We start from the raw sequence: 14,746 nt of genomic DNA, 5'->3' as shown, positions 1-14,746 counted from the left end.
TTGTGAAACACTGCTTGAAGTAAACATAGGCAGGACGTAAGTTTAAGTTACACTGAGTTTATACCAAAGATAATAATGTAATAGTAACATAACTTTCCTTGCTGTGAGCAAACACCTTGTTTTACTTAGTGTAACTTAAGCTGATAAAAAGGAAAAGGAAAGACAAAAAAGCTAAAAGTTTTAGCACTTCTCTGCCAACATAAACTCTTTCTAATTCTTGTTGACTTGAGAATTGCTGATGCAAACTAGGTCTTCCTGGCCTCTGAATTCCTCAGGGATGGGAGCCCACAGAGCCTACAGGGCATCCATTAATACACTTTATGGACCCAGGATTCCAGTTACTGCCTGAGCGATCAGCGACGGAGCCCCTCGGAATTGTTCCCCAGCAGTCAGGCAACCTGCTTTTCACCAGCTCCATGTCCCTAGGGAGCAAAAACAACCGGGAGAATTGTATCCCTGCCTGATAAAATTAGGTCTTCTGTAATCTCCCTTGGAACAGCCGGATGGCTGGCTGCCTTGAAAAACATATGTTTTAATGCAGGAATAATGCATTCCATTTAGGATGGCCGTAGCCGTGGGAGCTGGGTGACTGAGTGCATGGAGCGCTCCCATTTTGCCTCTGGGATCAGGACTAATGTCAAATATCAGGTCTAAAGTGCAGCGGTGGAAAAGAATTGTTTGGGATGTTTTTCCTGTCTTTTGCTCTTCGGAGGGATATTGTTCCTGTGGCTTAGTCCTAAAGGAGCTGGACAAGTCAGCCTTTTCTTGGAGATAAAGTGTACACTGCAAAGATGAGTCAGTGTTTGTATTCCTGGATTTCAGCTCACTGCATTAAGAAATTTACTTGGGAATAGCAACACTGGTGTTCCTCTAGTATAGGTTTATAATTCATTTCTCTGAGAGCAGCACAGGTAGCTTTTGGAGGAAGTTCTGCTTTATCCCTTCCCCTCCTGCACAGAGGGGAACACCCCACAGAGCTTTCCTTTCCAGAGGAAGGGACCTGACAGAGCCCACCTGTCAGGAAGGGAGGGAAGGCACCACTGTCACTGTAGCCACGTCTCCATGGGGCACACAGAGCTCTCTGTTCCAGTGGGAATCGATCCACATGTGGCACTTCCCCCTCTCCTTCCGAGCTGCTCAGTGCTGTGACAGGAAGCTCAGAACAAGTGTTTTCCCACTAATAATTTTCCATACGATCCACTGCTGTAGCTGCCACCAGGACGGGCTGTGGGTGACTGGGTGGGGTGTGGGAAGGGTGACCAGGCAGACGTGCTGTGTGTGTAGGACAAGCCATGGGAGATTTTGGAAGTGCTAGGTTTGGTGATGTGAGCTAGTGAGTTCTGATGGGACATTTGGCTGGCCATAAATTGGAAGGATGTGATCAAAGCAGGAATGTTACAGCAGGAAAGGTCGAGGGCTGGAGGATGTGGTTTCAGGCCCTGTCCCTGTGTGTGATTCCAGAAAGGGCTGTCGGGTGAGGACGTGCTTGAAGGAGGTTTTGGGTTTCCTGTGTTCCCACCCGCACCTTTAATGCATCAGCTCTTCATTTCGGGTGTTAATTAATCTACGAGGAGCCATTTCAGTTTGAAGCACCTTTTCTGGAAATGCTGTGATCTGCTCCCTGAGAGCAGCAGCAGCAGCAGCAGCACGTGTACGTCAGGCATGGCCTGATACAGCTGCTTTCTTTGCCTGCTGGTTGCATCCCTGTCATCAACTTTCCCTGTAATTATAAATGTGCACTTCTCTGGAAGCAGTGATCCCAGAGAGGAGCTGACCAGCCAAAAGAAGCCCCGAGGAGGGGAAGGAGGCTTTGAAGTTTTGTGCTTCCTTTCTAGCAAGAGGTAAGAGCAGAGTTAACAGTTGTACAAGGTCACTCTGGGCCGTGGTGTGAGGAAGGCGAGCGCTGGCCATTCCTGCTCTGACATTCCTGCTCACAATGTGCATTGTCACTGGGGCGAGGACAAGGAGAGTTCCTCCAAGGAGCTGGGAAGTGACATGGCAAATTCCAGGCTGTGATTATTCACCCTGTGGTGGAGAGCGGAGTCAGGGAGTCAGGTGATCGGAGCGGGAGATAAAAGTCCCTGATCCTCGTAGAGAATAAACAGATCTGCAGTTATTAAACTGTGCTGCCTTTTTTCCCCCCTTAATTGAATACAAGTGGAAAATGCCTATTAAAGGTGTTCCACTTCTGGCATTCAGGAGATTGCTGTGTGTCCCGTGGGGTGGTTGGAGCAAGGTCCTGATGGCGTTTGCGGGGCTGCTCGTGGTGTGTGATGAGGAAGGGGAGAAGTTCACTTCAGATAGCTCTGTGCTGCATGTCCAGGCTGGAGAAAAGCATCTCTGTTCTGTGGTGTGTCCTCAAGAGCTGCATCCCAGGTTTCATAACCAAGCCCTTGGCAGCAGCGTTGGCTCAGGCTGCTCTCACCTCTTAGCACCTCACTCTTTCCATCTCGGGGAGCTCAGGTGCCGCAGCTCCGCGGAAAGCCGTGAACTTTGGCAAACTGGAGAGGGCACGGGCTGAAGCTTTTCGGAATCTAAGCTGTATTTCTTTAGAAAATACCAAACCTTTTACTGCGTTTGGGTTTCATGAGCAGTGAAAGAATTTGTAGGTAACCAAATTATAAATTATTTTGAGACCGTTTTTTTAGGCTTTTGTGTCAATCCTGACAAAATACTGAACACGAGACTGAAGCCCCTTGTGTTACAAGAAGGAGCTCTCTGAATGGCCAAGTACTCGTGTAAATGTTTTTTGAGACTGAGCCCTGTGTTTATTCTTAGGGCAGAAACTTTAAGTGATCCCTTGTGGATTAAAAAAAGAACAATTCTTATTGTAACTGGAATGAAAACCTCTGTTCTTACGCAATTTGGGATTGGAAGTTGCTGCAGTGAAAAGGGGGAAGTATTGTTATTTTGAGTTCCCAGGCAGGAAGCAGGGGGAGATGCACACGGTGAGGTGAGCAGCTCGGACACAGAGCAGGGGACATCACAGGACCCTCTGTGGCTGAGGGGATGTTGTCACTCACAGCGTGACGTGTGCAGGCTGATTACCAGCGAGTGGATGTCTCACTGTGCTGCATGTTCAGGAAGTTTCTCCATGATGGTGATGGTTAGGTTTGGTTGAATGTGATAGAAACCCCCACTGTATTTGTGGGGTTTTTCCTCTCTGCTTTAAATTTTCAAGTCCTCCTTGAAAATGTCCTGATTTTAAAAAGTCACATGGTGCAGAAAGAAGTCAATTACTGAGTCCCAAATAGGGAGAATTGTGGATGAAGGCGAAGCAAATGAGTCAGATATAAATAATCCTATTATGTCTTGGCTGCAGCCACACCTAGAAACCTTGAGCAAACATTTCTGTGTAGTTATTCCTGTGTTTGATACACTTTGCTTGTTAAGTCCTGTTTTAAAATTGCAGCATGTAAAAATTTTGTAGGGCCAGTTGCCATTTGTGTTAAGGACTTGGGAACATTTTTTTTTAGTCATTTTGACCAGAAGCACAGAGACTTGAGTTAATTTGCTCTCCTATTTCCCCAAAATCAGAAAAATCTATAACCCTGGAGCTGGTGTTGCCTTGGAAGGCTTTCAAGGCAGTTCTTTTTGCAGTAGGCCTCCAAAAAAATGTCTGGCAAGAAGAGCAAACAGGAAGATGTAATTAGCCTTTGCCTTTTGTGTATCAAATTCTTGTTCATTGGACAGAGCTTTGGTAAAACACTTTCAGAAGTAGCTGGTTGTAGCATGGAAGCTGAAAGGAAAAGCATTTGAATCCAGCAAAGTCATACCTGATGTTCCTGTGATTCCTGTCCTGTGTCTTAGGGAGTAATTACTCACCTCATGGTCTCCTCTCTTTCATGGTGGATAAGCTGATTTTTAATAAATCTGAAAAAAGCCATTTTTCCAGGTGTGACTTTAAGAAAAAAAAGATAATTTGGACCTTTCTCCTCCCTGCCTCCTCCGATTCCAGTTCTTCTGTTGTAGCTCCTGTACAGAGGGGCCTAAAATCTCCCTTGTTACCCGTGGCTGTTGCTGATTCCGAGGGATTAGTACCAGAGGTCGAAGTTTGGATTTTGCTTCTTGTCCAAACATGTTCCATTTGCTTTGCACTGTTCTCCTGTACTGCCTGCTCTCCTTTGGGCTTTGTCCCAGGAAATGGGATCCTCTGGCTCCAGAGAGCTGCAGAGATTTGTCCTACACACACTTCCCTGCCGTGATCCTTCCCTGCAGGAATCCTGTTCCTGGAGGGATCCTTCCCAGCTGTTGCTGTGCAGTGGGACAGCTGATGGTGTTCAACTCCTTCACTTCCCTGTGGCATGTGAAGGTGATTCCTGGTGTTGAACCCGATGGGAAAAGACAAATGGAAATCAAGGTTCGTGTACTGGCAGCTCTCAGGGATGCGTTTATGGAGGCTCACACTCATTGACATTGAGTCTGTGGCAAAGGTGACATTTTCTCTTTCTCACCTTCCAGATATTTAATTGGATTCAGCAAAGCACAAGGGAGGGAGACACAAGATAAGGGGATGATGGTCATAGAAGTTCTCCAGGATGCCAGAACTTGGCCTCTTCTCCTAGAAAAGTAATTACTTGTTATGTTTTCTTGTTTAAAATGATGGAAGACCTTCCTGGGAATGTTTAAAGTGACAGACCAGGTGAAACAGTGTGAACACAGAGGTGTTGTACGGCACTGCAGGCTCCTCTTCCAGCAGAGACACAATGATTTGGGCAGAAGGATAAAAGGAGAGAGTTGGCTGGAGAACTGGGGAAGGAGAAAATCTTCTCTGAGAGTTGAGTTTGGCTTCAGGTTATGGAGGATCTGACCCTGGTGCGGCCGGGAGCGTGTGCGTGGCTTTCTGGTGCTCCCACCCTGCGAAGTGACAACCTTGGGGCTGCGCTGGTACAGCTGCTCCAGGGTTTGGGTGCAGGACCTCACAGGCACAAAGAAATTCACAGTATTGCAGTGGAATCCTGGATGCCGTGAGAGGAGTCTGTAAAATAGACCAAGAAAGGGAGGAGAGGAACTAGCGAAATAGAGAGACCTGGGAAATGTCAGAGCTGGTTTTTCTATGATTCTGCTGTCAGCAAGAGCTATTTCAGAATAGTTTTCTGTGGGTGAAGTGTGACAAGAAGTCCCCAAGAGGTACTGTCACATTGGGGTAAGCTTGCAGTCGTTGGATTGTTTCCACCATTCAAAGAGATCGTTTGAAGCTGTTTCATGGATTCCTAGTTGAAAGGTGCATTTCTGCTCCCTCAGCACATTCTGCCCCAAGCAGTTGCAGGCAGATCTGTGTCTTAACTCACTAAACCAGTTAATGGTGGAGCTCTGAGCACGTTGTCTGCTGTCTCCTGTGACACTGTGTTGGGCATGTCAATGAAAAGGACTGTGCTGGCTGTTCCAGGGAGTTCCCCCGCCGAGGGGAAAAGCTGACTTGGGTTTCCTGTGCTGTCCTTTCCCTCTGATTGTGCAGGGTGCGAATTCAAAGCTGCCCCGTGTTATCTGTGGATGGAAGCATATCTGAAGAGGAAGAAGGCAGCAAGGCCGGGCAATGTGCCAATTGCTCCAAGCCTTTGTTAAAGACTAAAGGAAACCTTCGTCCTTTGAGGCACTGGTACATCCCCAGGGCCTTCCTTGGCCTCTCTGGGAGGGAGGTGAAGGCAGCTGCTTGGAAGCAATCACACACTTCTGCATGTCAGCGTCCATTAGCTCTCGAGGCCCTGTTTGTGTTTGAATTCGAAGATCTTGTGCTGAATTCTCAGGATTTTCCACCTGTGGGTCTGTCAGGAGAGCACTGACCCCGTCCATTGAAACCAGGCCACGGGGAAGGATCTTCTGCACAAGAACCCCACGGAACCGGTCCCTTACGGAACGTCTGGGGCCCGCGTGTGACCTCCCCCTGCTCTCAGGGTAGGACACGTCTCCAGTGGTCAGGCTCCTTAGCTCTGGGGAAGGTGCCTCTAGGATGTCCTGGTGTCTCCATGTGATAAATTCCTCATTCTCAGCTTGCTGCATGCAGAAATATAAAGGAAAGGCAAACTCAGGTATCAAAATAAATGTCAATTTTAAACAAGTGCAACCAAGCAAATTAAAAATGGGCAAGTTTTCATGTTCGGATCTTTACCCTTCCTTTTCCTCTGCATGAAAAGAAGATTTTGGAGTGATTTATGGCTGTCATGCCAGGCTTCTCAGCACTGCTGGGTACAGCACTGTCTGTCAGTTGAGCGGTTGATTTTGACAGGCAGCACTTCTGGGCCAGGGCTTTTTTTGTTCCTCCTTTTAGAGCTTTTAACATGAAATATTCAATCCTGCCTGTGCACAGCGTAACTGGTTCAGGTCTCACTTCAGAGAACGGCGAGCACGGTGTTGGGTCGTGAGCACATCCTGCGTTTGTGGCTTCTGTGTGGTTGTGGATTTTCATGGAGTTGGGGGCTGCCCATGTGTGACCTGGCGGCCCCAGGAGGAATTTTGTTGTGTCTTCCTCCAGCAGGATTAGGGCTAGAGGAAACAGCTCTCCAGAGTTTCCTGGGTAAATCGGAGGTACTACAGCCTGCAGGTGTTTCTGTGGATGCTCAGACTGGTTGTCACTGCAGGTCTGTGCTGTGTTCAGTAGGAGCATCTCAGCTGGGATTCTCCAAGGAATTAATTTTATTTCTGTGTTTTTTATACAGTTCTGTGTTGTGCTTGTAGAATCCCAGTGCTAAGAAAGAAATAATCCTGTTGTGCAAGAGATGTTGGAGAGAAGTGGTTGTTTTATTTCCCAAACATCATCATTTCTCTTGAGAGACTGTTACGTGGCGTGGCATGAATTTTACTCCTGTGAAACACATGGAGTCAGCAGAGAAGTCTTGGAGAGCAAATTGGAGGGCAACGATCCAACCTGGAGCCGTGTCCGCAGTCCTTCTCTTTCAGAGGTTTTTGCTTAATTGCAGATTTTCTATTTGGACGTTAATCCTTTAGTTTCTCTTTCTTGGCAGAATACCTCATCTTAAATTATTACTGTCAACACATCCTTAGCCCTTCCTGCCCCTCCACTCCCTAATTGTGAGTGCTGTCTGTGGTGCTTTGCTTTGCTGTAAAAGGCCATGGTGTTTGTAGCTGAAAGCAAAGCCTGCTGTGAATATCATATTTTATCCAAAAGACACAAGCAGCTCCCCATTAATATTATTACATTGACACCCTGGTTTTATAAACAGTGGAATGTTCTGTGGAATGGTTGTTATCCAGTGATTATGGCTCCATTAGGCACAGGAACAGATGGTTCCTGTCCAAGTACTTTTTATGTTGTCATTTCTAGCAGGAATAAAAGGGAATGTTGAATTTTCATCTCTTCAGCGGTGAGGCTGGAAAGGTCACATAGGCTGTGGTGGAGGAACTCGTATTAAAGTGAGGTTGGGAGACCAGGTAGGAAGTGAACTCATCTCTGGAATCATGGAATGGTTTGGGTTGGAAGGGACCTTAAAGCTCATCTCATTCCACCCTGCTGCCATGGACAGGGACACCTTCCAGTCTCCCTGCTTGCTCCAAGCCCCGTCCAGACTGAACACTTCCAGGGAGGGGGAATGGTGTGGAATAGACTGGAGCAAGGCAGAGAGCACGGATGCTGGAATGGGTTGTAGGTCAGTGGAGCAAGACTGCAATTAGGATGATCCTTAGATGGGCAACCCACAGTGTTCTGTAGGATTTCCAGGTTTAGGATGATCCTTAGAGGGACAACCCACAGTGTTCTGTAGGATTTCCAGGTTTAGAAGAGGTGGGGCTCCTGCAGAGATTGAGAGGGAGAGGCCTGGAAAGTCCCTGCCTTCCTTACCAGCCTAAGCAGAGGCGGAATTGGGCCATAGATGTCCAGTAACTCTGCCAGGGTCACCCTGTGAAGCTGAAGCAGCAGCTTTGCCCAGTGCACCTGTGTCCATCCGTGGCCTCCATCCTGCCTTTTTCATCGAGGATGATGTGAAGACCTCAGGATCCCCACAAATGACTGACAAGTCTAATTTCACACCCTCTGCAATTCTTAGCTTGTTTTTTCAGGTCATGCATTCGTTTTGTCTCATTTTTTGGTAGGTTTGGGGTTTTTCTTGGGCATTTCAGAGTTGTGTATTAAATTCTGCGCTGTCCATGCCTAGAGAGAATTTAGCTGGCAGGATTTTTTTCCTATTGTGAGAACCAGAGAGTTCAAAGTTGGGCTTCTGTTTTCGATGAGTAAGTTGGAGGATTTACGTGTCTTTTTGCATAGTAATAAACCCAAGATAATTCTGTAGAATTAAGCACTAATGGGAAATAAGGCAATCAAGTTTAGTTTGTTATTGAAAGTAATTCTGCTTCCAGCTTTGAGGGACATTGGCTATTGCTGAGAGAAACTGCACAGTCACCTTTGCTTGAAATTTAATGCAGAATGGAAAATTAAAATATGATCTCACTCTCATTAAAATTAAGTAATTGATGTCATCATTCAATTAAAAGATTTTTTAGAAGATTTCGACAAATCTTTTCAGGTTGTTATTAAAACCTGACCAACCAGTGATCCTTAAATTGGAGGAAATGGGGATAGTTCTCTACTAGGTAACAGAGAGGTAAGGGAGCATCTCAGGAAAATCCCCAAGTGGCAAACTCAACCCTGAACTCCCGAAGGCAGAACTAGCAGTGTCCTTCTCCTTCATGGAGATTCCAGCTCGGCATCCCAGATTGCAGGGAATCTTTCATCTCTTGCTCTGGGCTACACAGAGCCAGAGTGGCAAAAGAGACTTGAGGTTTTGTGCTGGCTTCATCATTTTCAGGGTATGAATATTTAATTTAGGCTTCTTAAGGCTTTTAACAGATTTGTCAGGCTGCTTGCTGTGGTAGTGTATGTGAGGACAACTGGAGAGAGCATTTGGATTCACTTATGGTGTGGAAGTAGGGTTTATTTGTTTTGATTTATTACTGAAATACTTTTAAGAAGCTCATCTTGTTCTTGTTCAACTTCCCCATAATCTTAACCAGAAAATAGAACCAGCAGTTCTAACTTTTCCCCAGTTTGAGCCCAGCCAAGCAAGTGCTGTGTCCCATCCAAGCAATACTTTCCTTGCCCATGGAAACCAGGCTGTGTTGTCACTCTGCAGTGGGGAACACAGATTCCTCGGCTCTGCTCTGTGGGCAGGAGCAGCTTCCAAACAAACCCTCAGCTCCTCCATCCCTGGGTGTTTTCCCCCTCACTTTGTGCACAGAAGGCCCTGATACTGGACTTGTGCATCCCAAAGCCAAGCAGTGCCAAGCAGTGTTTTGGTGCCAGTGTCCAGCTTTCACTTGGTTAGGGCTGAAATCTGTTTATTTATACTGCTGTTATGGGGTTAGAAGTTTATATAAATATTTCATCATTTTGGACCCGTTTTTACTATAATCTTGGAGAGGTTGCACCTTGTTAGTGCAAATACACCGTGGAACTTTTCCCTGTCACTAGACATAAATAGTTCCTTCTTTTCCAAGTTCAAGACATGCTGGTCAAGTGAGCAGTGCAGGACATGAGGGCAGATCTGGTTGCCTTTCAGCACATGAGAGCCCCTTTCGTTTGTGTTCTTTTAGTTTTTGTCAAGTTGCTGACTGTGTGTTCTTAAATAATCCTGCTGATTTCTCCATACTTCCTTCCTTCTACAAGCGAGACATTTGAGAAATCAGTTTATTTAAATTGGAAGAGGAGATATTGCACCCTCAGAGAGGCAACGGGAGGAAAATTCTCTATCAGAAGTAGTTGTGGATTTGGAGATGGCTGGTGAGTAAGATCTTTCTTACTCTCAAGCCTGTTTATTTTGGTTCAAGGTCCACTGGTGTCAGTGTGGAGGGGATATATAACCTCCCTGTTTTGTGAAGATACGTTTTGACAGCAGTGATGTACTGACAGAAGGCAGGAAAATTCCATGTGTGAGGATGTTGGTGATTGGAACAACAGAAATATCAGGGTGATAGCACAATATCCTGTGTAACGAGGGCAGTAAATTGACTGTTCCTTCTCTTCATGGTAAAAGGATGTTTTTTCTACTTAAAAAGGCCACTTCGCACCAAAAACTGAACGTCATTCTTTTTGAAGAACTATTAATGTGCTTTATTAATTAGGAGGAGTGGGTGTGCTGGGAGAAAAGTGTATTCTCCGCTGAAGTAGCCGAGTTCAGTGACTTTGGGGTGGGTTTGCGAAGTGCAGCTGGGTTGTTGGGCTGAGCTTGGAGGGTTCTCTTTGCTGCTGAGTTTGGCTCATTATTTTGATCTTCCACGCAGCTTAAAGGCTTTCACATGAGAAGGATCTTGCCACATCCTGCTCCGCAGCAGGAACAAAGCGCTGCTGGAGCAGACGTTGACTCTGCCCAAAGAGCCCTGAACAGAAGTTGCTCCTCGCGTGATCCTTCTTGTAAAGAGCATTGCAGCTGACAGGATAATGGGGTTTCTTAGCCCTGCTGGTGATGTGCCAACAGGGTTTCCTTAGCAGTGCCATTCTTTGAGGAGCCGTGGATGCTGATGTAAACACAACTGAAAGCTTCACACAGCCCGGACTGAGCGCAGGGCCTGGAATCTGCTGCTCATGCCATGCTGCGCAGGACATTTTTCTTCTGCTCTGTCTATTTAAATCTGCTTTCCCAGGCTTGTAGGCGACTTGAATGGGTTGTACTGTTGAGCGCAGGAAAGCTGGCCTGGTGTCTGCATGGAGGAGCTGTACCGCTCCGTGGGGCAGCCTCCCGTTCCCAGGGATACAGAATCGTGTTGGGATGGGGGTGTGCAGAGCAGGTTCAAGGGTATTGAACAAGGTGTTTTGGTTCCCACTAGTCAGGCTTGAAGGGAATGAGTAGGAAACCCAAGCCTGGCTCTGTGCTGCTCCCAGAGCTGCTGCTGCTGCCTCCGTCAGGAACGCGTCGGGAATTTGGTGGGAGTCTCCGCCAGTCAAATTACAGGTGTCGCACACTAATTGGAGGCTGGTAAAAGTTTAATAATTGTATTGCTTTGCCTTTAAGTAGTGGGATCCTGCTCTGGTGACTAATGCTGTTTAATAGTGACTGTCCTCGAGTGAGCTCTTGGGAGTGCAGTGACTAGGGATTCTGTTTCAGATTTCAGCGTATTTTGTTCTCTTGAGCAGCCTCCACTTTCTCTGCTGCATTTTCTATGGAAAGGGAGTAATGTCCTTATGAACACACTCTTGGTACTGGCTCTTTAGGAAAACCAGGGCAGGAGGGGTGTGGGATACGTATCTCACCTCTCGATTTTTGGAAGATTCATTCTTGCGATTGATTTTTCACTGTGCTTGGTCGGTTCAATTTTTAGTTGGGTTTTGTTTGAGGAGGGATTTTGTAAGTGCTAATGCCTCCATCAAGTTCTCTTTCTTTGTTTCATCATGCATAATCACCGACCTCATCGCACTGTGACTTGGAATAGCATTATCCCATCTGGAAATACATAATTACTGCGCAGGGTGAGGTGCCAACTGGGTTCGTTTCTGTGCTCTGTTTAAGGGCAGGTCAGAGTTGCTGAATCCTTGGTGTGAGCAGGTGTGTTTGATCACTAGATAGGGCAATAATTGCTCTTCTTTCTTCTCCTCTTCTTGCATCTTACTCAAGAATCTAGGATTTGATTAGGAAAAGTAACTTCAGGTCCGGCTGTGTATCCAAACTGCCTTTTGGTATGGCTGGACACGGTGTTGCTGCGGAGTCAGGATGGGAGGATAGTTACCAGCAAGGAGTCCCTGTGTCACTTGGCTTATGTTAAAAATTGAAGTCAACAGAATTATTAAATATTGACACCTGAGAGCCAAGAAAAGGTGGGCGACAGGAGTCGCGCACAGGATTAAAACCTGCAGTAACTTCTATTTTAATCTCTTTGTTTGTATTCCTGGGCTAAAACCAGGCTTGATTTGGAAAATCATCTGTCCACACTTGTCTATGCCATGTAGAAAGTGCAGGCTGCGAGAACAGGCAGAGTTTGTGTATAATCTCTCATCGTTGGGCTGGACAAGCAACTCCTGGGAGAGCGTTATCAGCACTCACAGCTCAAATAATTCCTGGAGGAGAGACAATGCTCTACCTGCCTGAATCAAGTGCTGAATCACAGGGCTGTCACAGTTTAGTCATTTCCTGGGAAACTTTGCTTTTCAGTCTGGTGGGAGAGTGCGAGGTCTGCACTTGTGCTGGGGATTGAACACCTGGGAATTTCTGCTGGTGTCTGTGAGCAGGAGGTTAGTCAGCAAAAAGAATTGTTCAGGGCAGAATCACTTCAGCTGGGTTATTTAATGCTCTGGGAGTTGTCTTGCTTTACTCAGCTCAGCTGGTTCTTGGGTACGTGTGTGTGACACTGTGCGTGTCCCCTCCTGTAGATTGTTCTGGTGCAGGGCTGCTGTTAAAACTCTGCAGTGCTCCTGCCTCTCAACTCACATGGTTCTCACTGACTGCGTGTTAAGAATAGATGAAAACATTTCTCCTGAACAGATTTTGTAAAATCCTGTTTGTGGCAAAGCCTTGGCTTCATTGCATTCGGGAGGGAAAACGTGTTTTCCCCCAATGACAAGTTGTAGCTATTTAAAGGATTTTTACTTTTTATCCCTAGGATGGGGTTACATGGAAGACCTATTATTTGTATATGGAATTCAACTGTTTATGTGCATGTGCTGCACGTAAATTTTATGGGTAACGTAAAATTTCTACGGCTGCACTTCACAATAGAGTATCTCATATAAAGTTGACTTTGGGGATTGGATTTTGCAGGTGTTTGTTGGAGGCAGTTGAGCAGAGCCTGTGTTTCGGGTTATCAGGGCTAACACAATTTACTCATGGAGTTGGAAGGTTTTAAGAGTTTCTCTTCAAGAGTCTTTGAAGCCTTTTAAAAAATACTTTACCTTTTGGAAAGGTAGATGTTAGCTGTGTGTTGGCAGCATGATTTCTGTGGCTGATCACAGAATCGCAGAATCCTTGAGGTTGGAAAAGCCCTCCAAGGTCATCGAATCCAACCTGTGACTGATCCCCACCCTGTCATCAGCCCAGAGCACTGAGTGCCACGTCCAGTCATTTTCTGGACACCTCCAGGGCTGGGGACTCCACCACCTCCCTGAGCAGCCCTTTTCAATGTCTAACTGCCCTTTCCATGAAGAAATTCCTCCTGACGCACAAGTGCATTTTGCATCCCGTTGTCCCAGCTGAGGATCTGAAAGGCAAAGTCTTTCTGGCTCTTTAGTTCTTACACGGAGGTGAAGAAGAGGCCGTTTGACCAATGTACCTGAGGACGTCCTTTAAATGAACTTTAAATAGAGATACCAGGACGTGGTGATGCTGTATGAGCCACACACGGTCACTGTGAGCAACGTTCTCTGTTGCTGTGAGAGAAGAATCAACCAGAGCACAGTTACACCCACGAGAGGCTCTTTATTCCCAGTCCTAGCTCCCAAAGCCTCTGAGAACTCATTTTGCTGACCGTGGATAGTGCTATTTTCAGCAGAAATGCCCGTGCTAAGTTCCCAGATGTGTCTTTGTGTGGGAGAGGGAGGGTCTGCAGCTGAGGTTGAGCTGGTGACACCTCCTTGTCGCTGATGCCCCCAGCCCAGGTGTACAGGGGGAACTGGACCCTGTCCTTAGCTCACCCACTTGGTGATGCATCACATATGGCCTCGAAGATTACAGCTGGAAATACACAGCACAGACGGGTGAATCGAGGACACTGGATCTGCTGCAACTCGGAAATGCTGCTGAAAGATAAAGAGATTCTTCGGTGTAGTTTCAGGAGTTGGATTTACTGCTTAAAGTTAGAACAACAAAAAAGCCCTTGAGGTTTATGGTACCCAGTGAGTGACCCGGGGCGAAGAGCACCTTGTGACCTGGCATGACCCAGACCTTGAACACAGGGCAGCCGTGCCACAGAAACCTCATCTTGAATGGAATTCTTTAGAAATAATAAATGTTGAGATTAAAATAGTTTTAATTTGGCAAAACAACACTCCTAAGCCTTTAGAAAAGGGTTTTGGAACTGCAGAACAGAGCCCCCACAGTGCTGCAGCCAAGTCGGCTTGTTCTGTGTGTGTAAATTAATCTGGAGCTGATCTGTCTGTGAAACTTCTAACACCGAAGCTGTAGCAGTCTAATGCTTGTGCCCAACAAACACAGCTTTGTGAGCCCGGCTGGGTTTTCAGTGCCCTATTCATGCTCCTCCAGGGAATACAATGGTGCTGTTAAAGGGAAACTACAGAGCCCAAACCTGCGCTGGTTGTTTGGTGACAAGTACGGGGAGTAAGGTGTTATTTCTTTCAAGAAATCAGACTTTTTCTGGAAGACTGTTAGTTCACAGACCTTGCTATTATCTCCAAGAAGGAAACCTGATATACAGCTTCACCCAAAGGAAGGAGGAGGGAATCTTTGAAGCTGCATCATCATTTGGCCTCAAACAGAACGAGGCAATTGTCTAAACTTGTTTCAAATGCAGTTTTTGTGCTGCAGTTGTAGCTGAGAGTGGTAGGAGGAGTTTAAGGCCATTGCACAGGTACAGTCTATTTCAGCACACGGCCTTAGAAAAAAAGGTTTAAATGTTGTGTTTTGGGTTGCTGAAGCCTTGGAGTGAAGATGTCCCAGTTTTAACCCTTGGTAAAACCATTGGGGAAAGTGTAGGATGTCTAGAAGTTTCCAGTTCTCCAGGAAAATCACAGAATCCCAAACTGGCTTGAGTTGGAAGGGAACTTAAAGCCCATCCAGTCCCACCCCCTGCCATGGGCAGCGACACTTTCCACTATCCCAGGTTGCTCCAAGCCCTCTCCAGCCTGGCCTTGGAC

General features: G+C 46.5%; 1 protein-coding gene across 5 annotated transcripts in view; it reads left to right on the top strand.

Moving 5' to 3' along the window:
- Positions 1–14,746, top strand: part of DIP2B (disco interacting protein 2 homolog B) — a 62,580-nt gene that overhangs the window by 6,518 nt on the left and 41,316 nt on the right. The window contains exon 1 of one of the 5 annotated variants that reach the window (XM_048327751.1): positions 9,709–9,730. The exons of the other annotated variants lie outside the window; for them this stretch is intronic. Coding sequence (XP_048183708.1) covers positions 9,724–9,730 — 7 coding nt within the window. The 5' untranslated portion in view covers positions 9,709–9,723. Of the gene's footprint in view, positions 1–9,708; positions 9,731–14,746 lie in introns of those variants that run through there. 5 annotated transcript variants of the gene reach the window in all.

The sequence above is a fragment of the Corvus hawaiiensis genome, chromosome 24, assembly GCF_020740725.1.
Source record: "Corvus hawaiiensis isolate bCorHaw1 chromosome 24, bCorHaw1.pri.cur, whole genome shotgun sequence".
NCBI lineage: Eukaryota > Metazoa > Chordata > Aves > Passeriformes > Corvidae > Corvus > Corvus hawaiiensis.
Note: the sequence above shows the minus strand (reverse complement) of the source record. Positions and strands in the feature narration are given on the sequence as shown.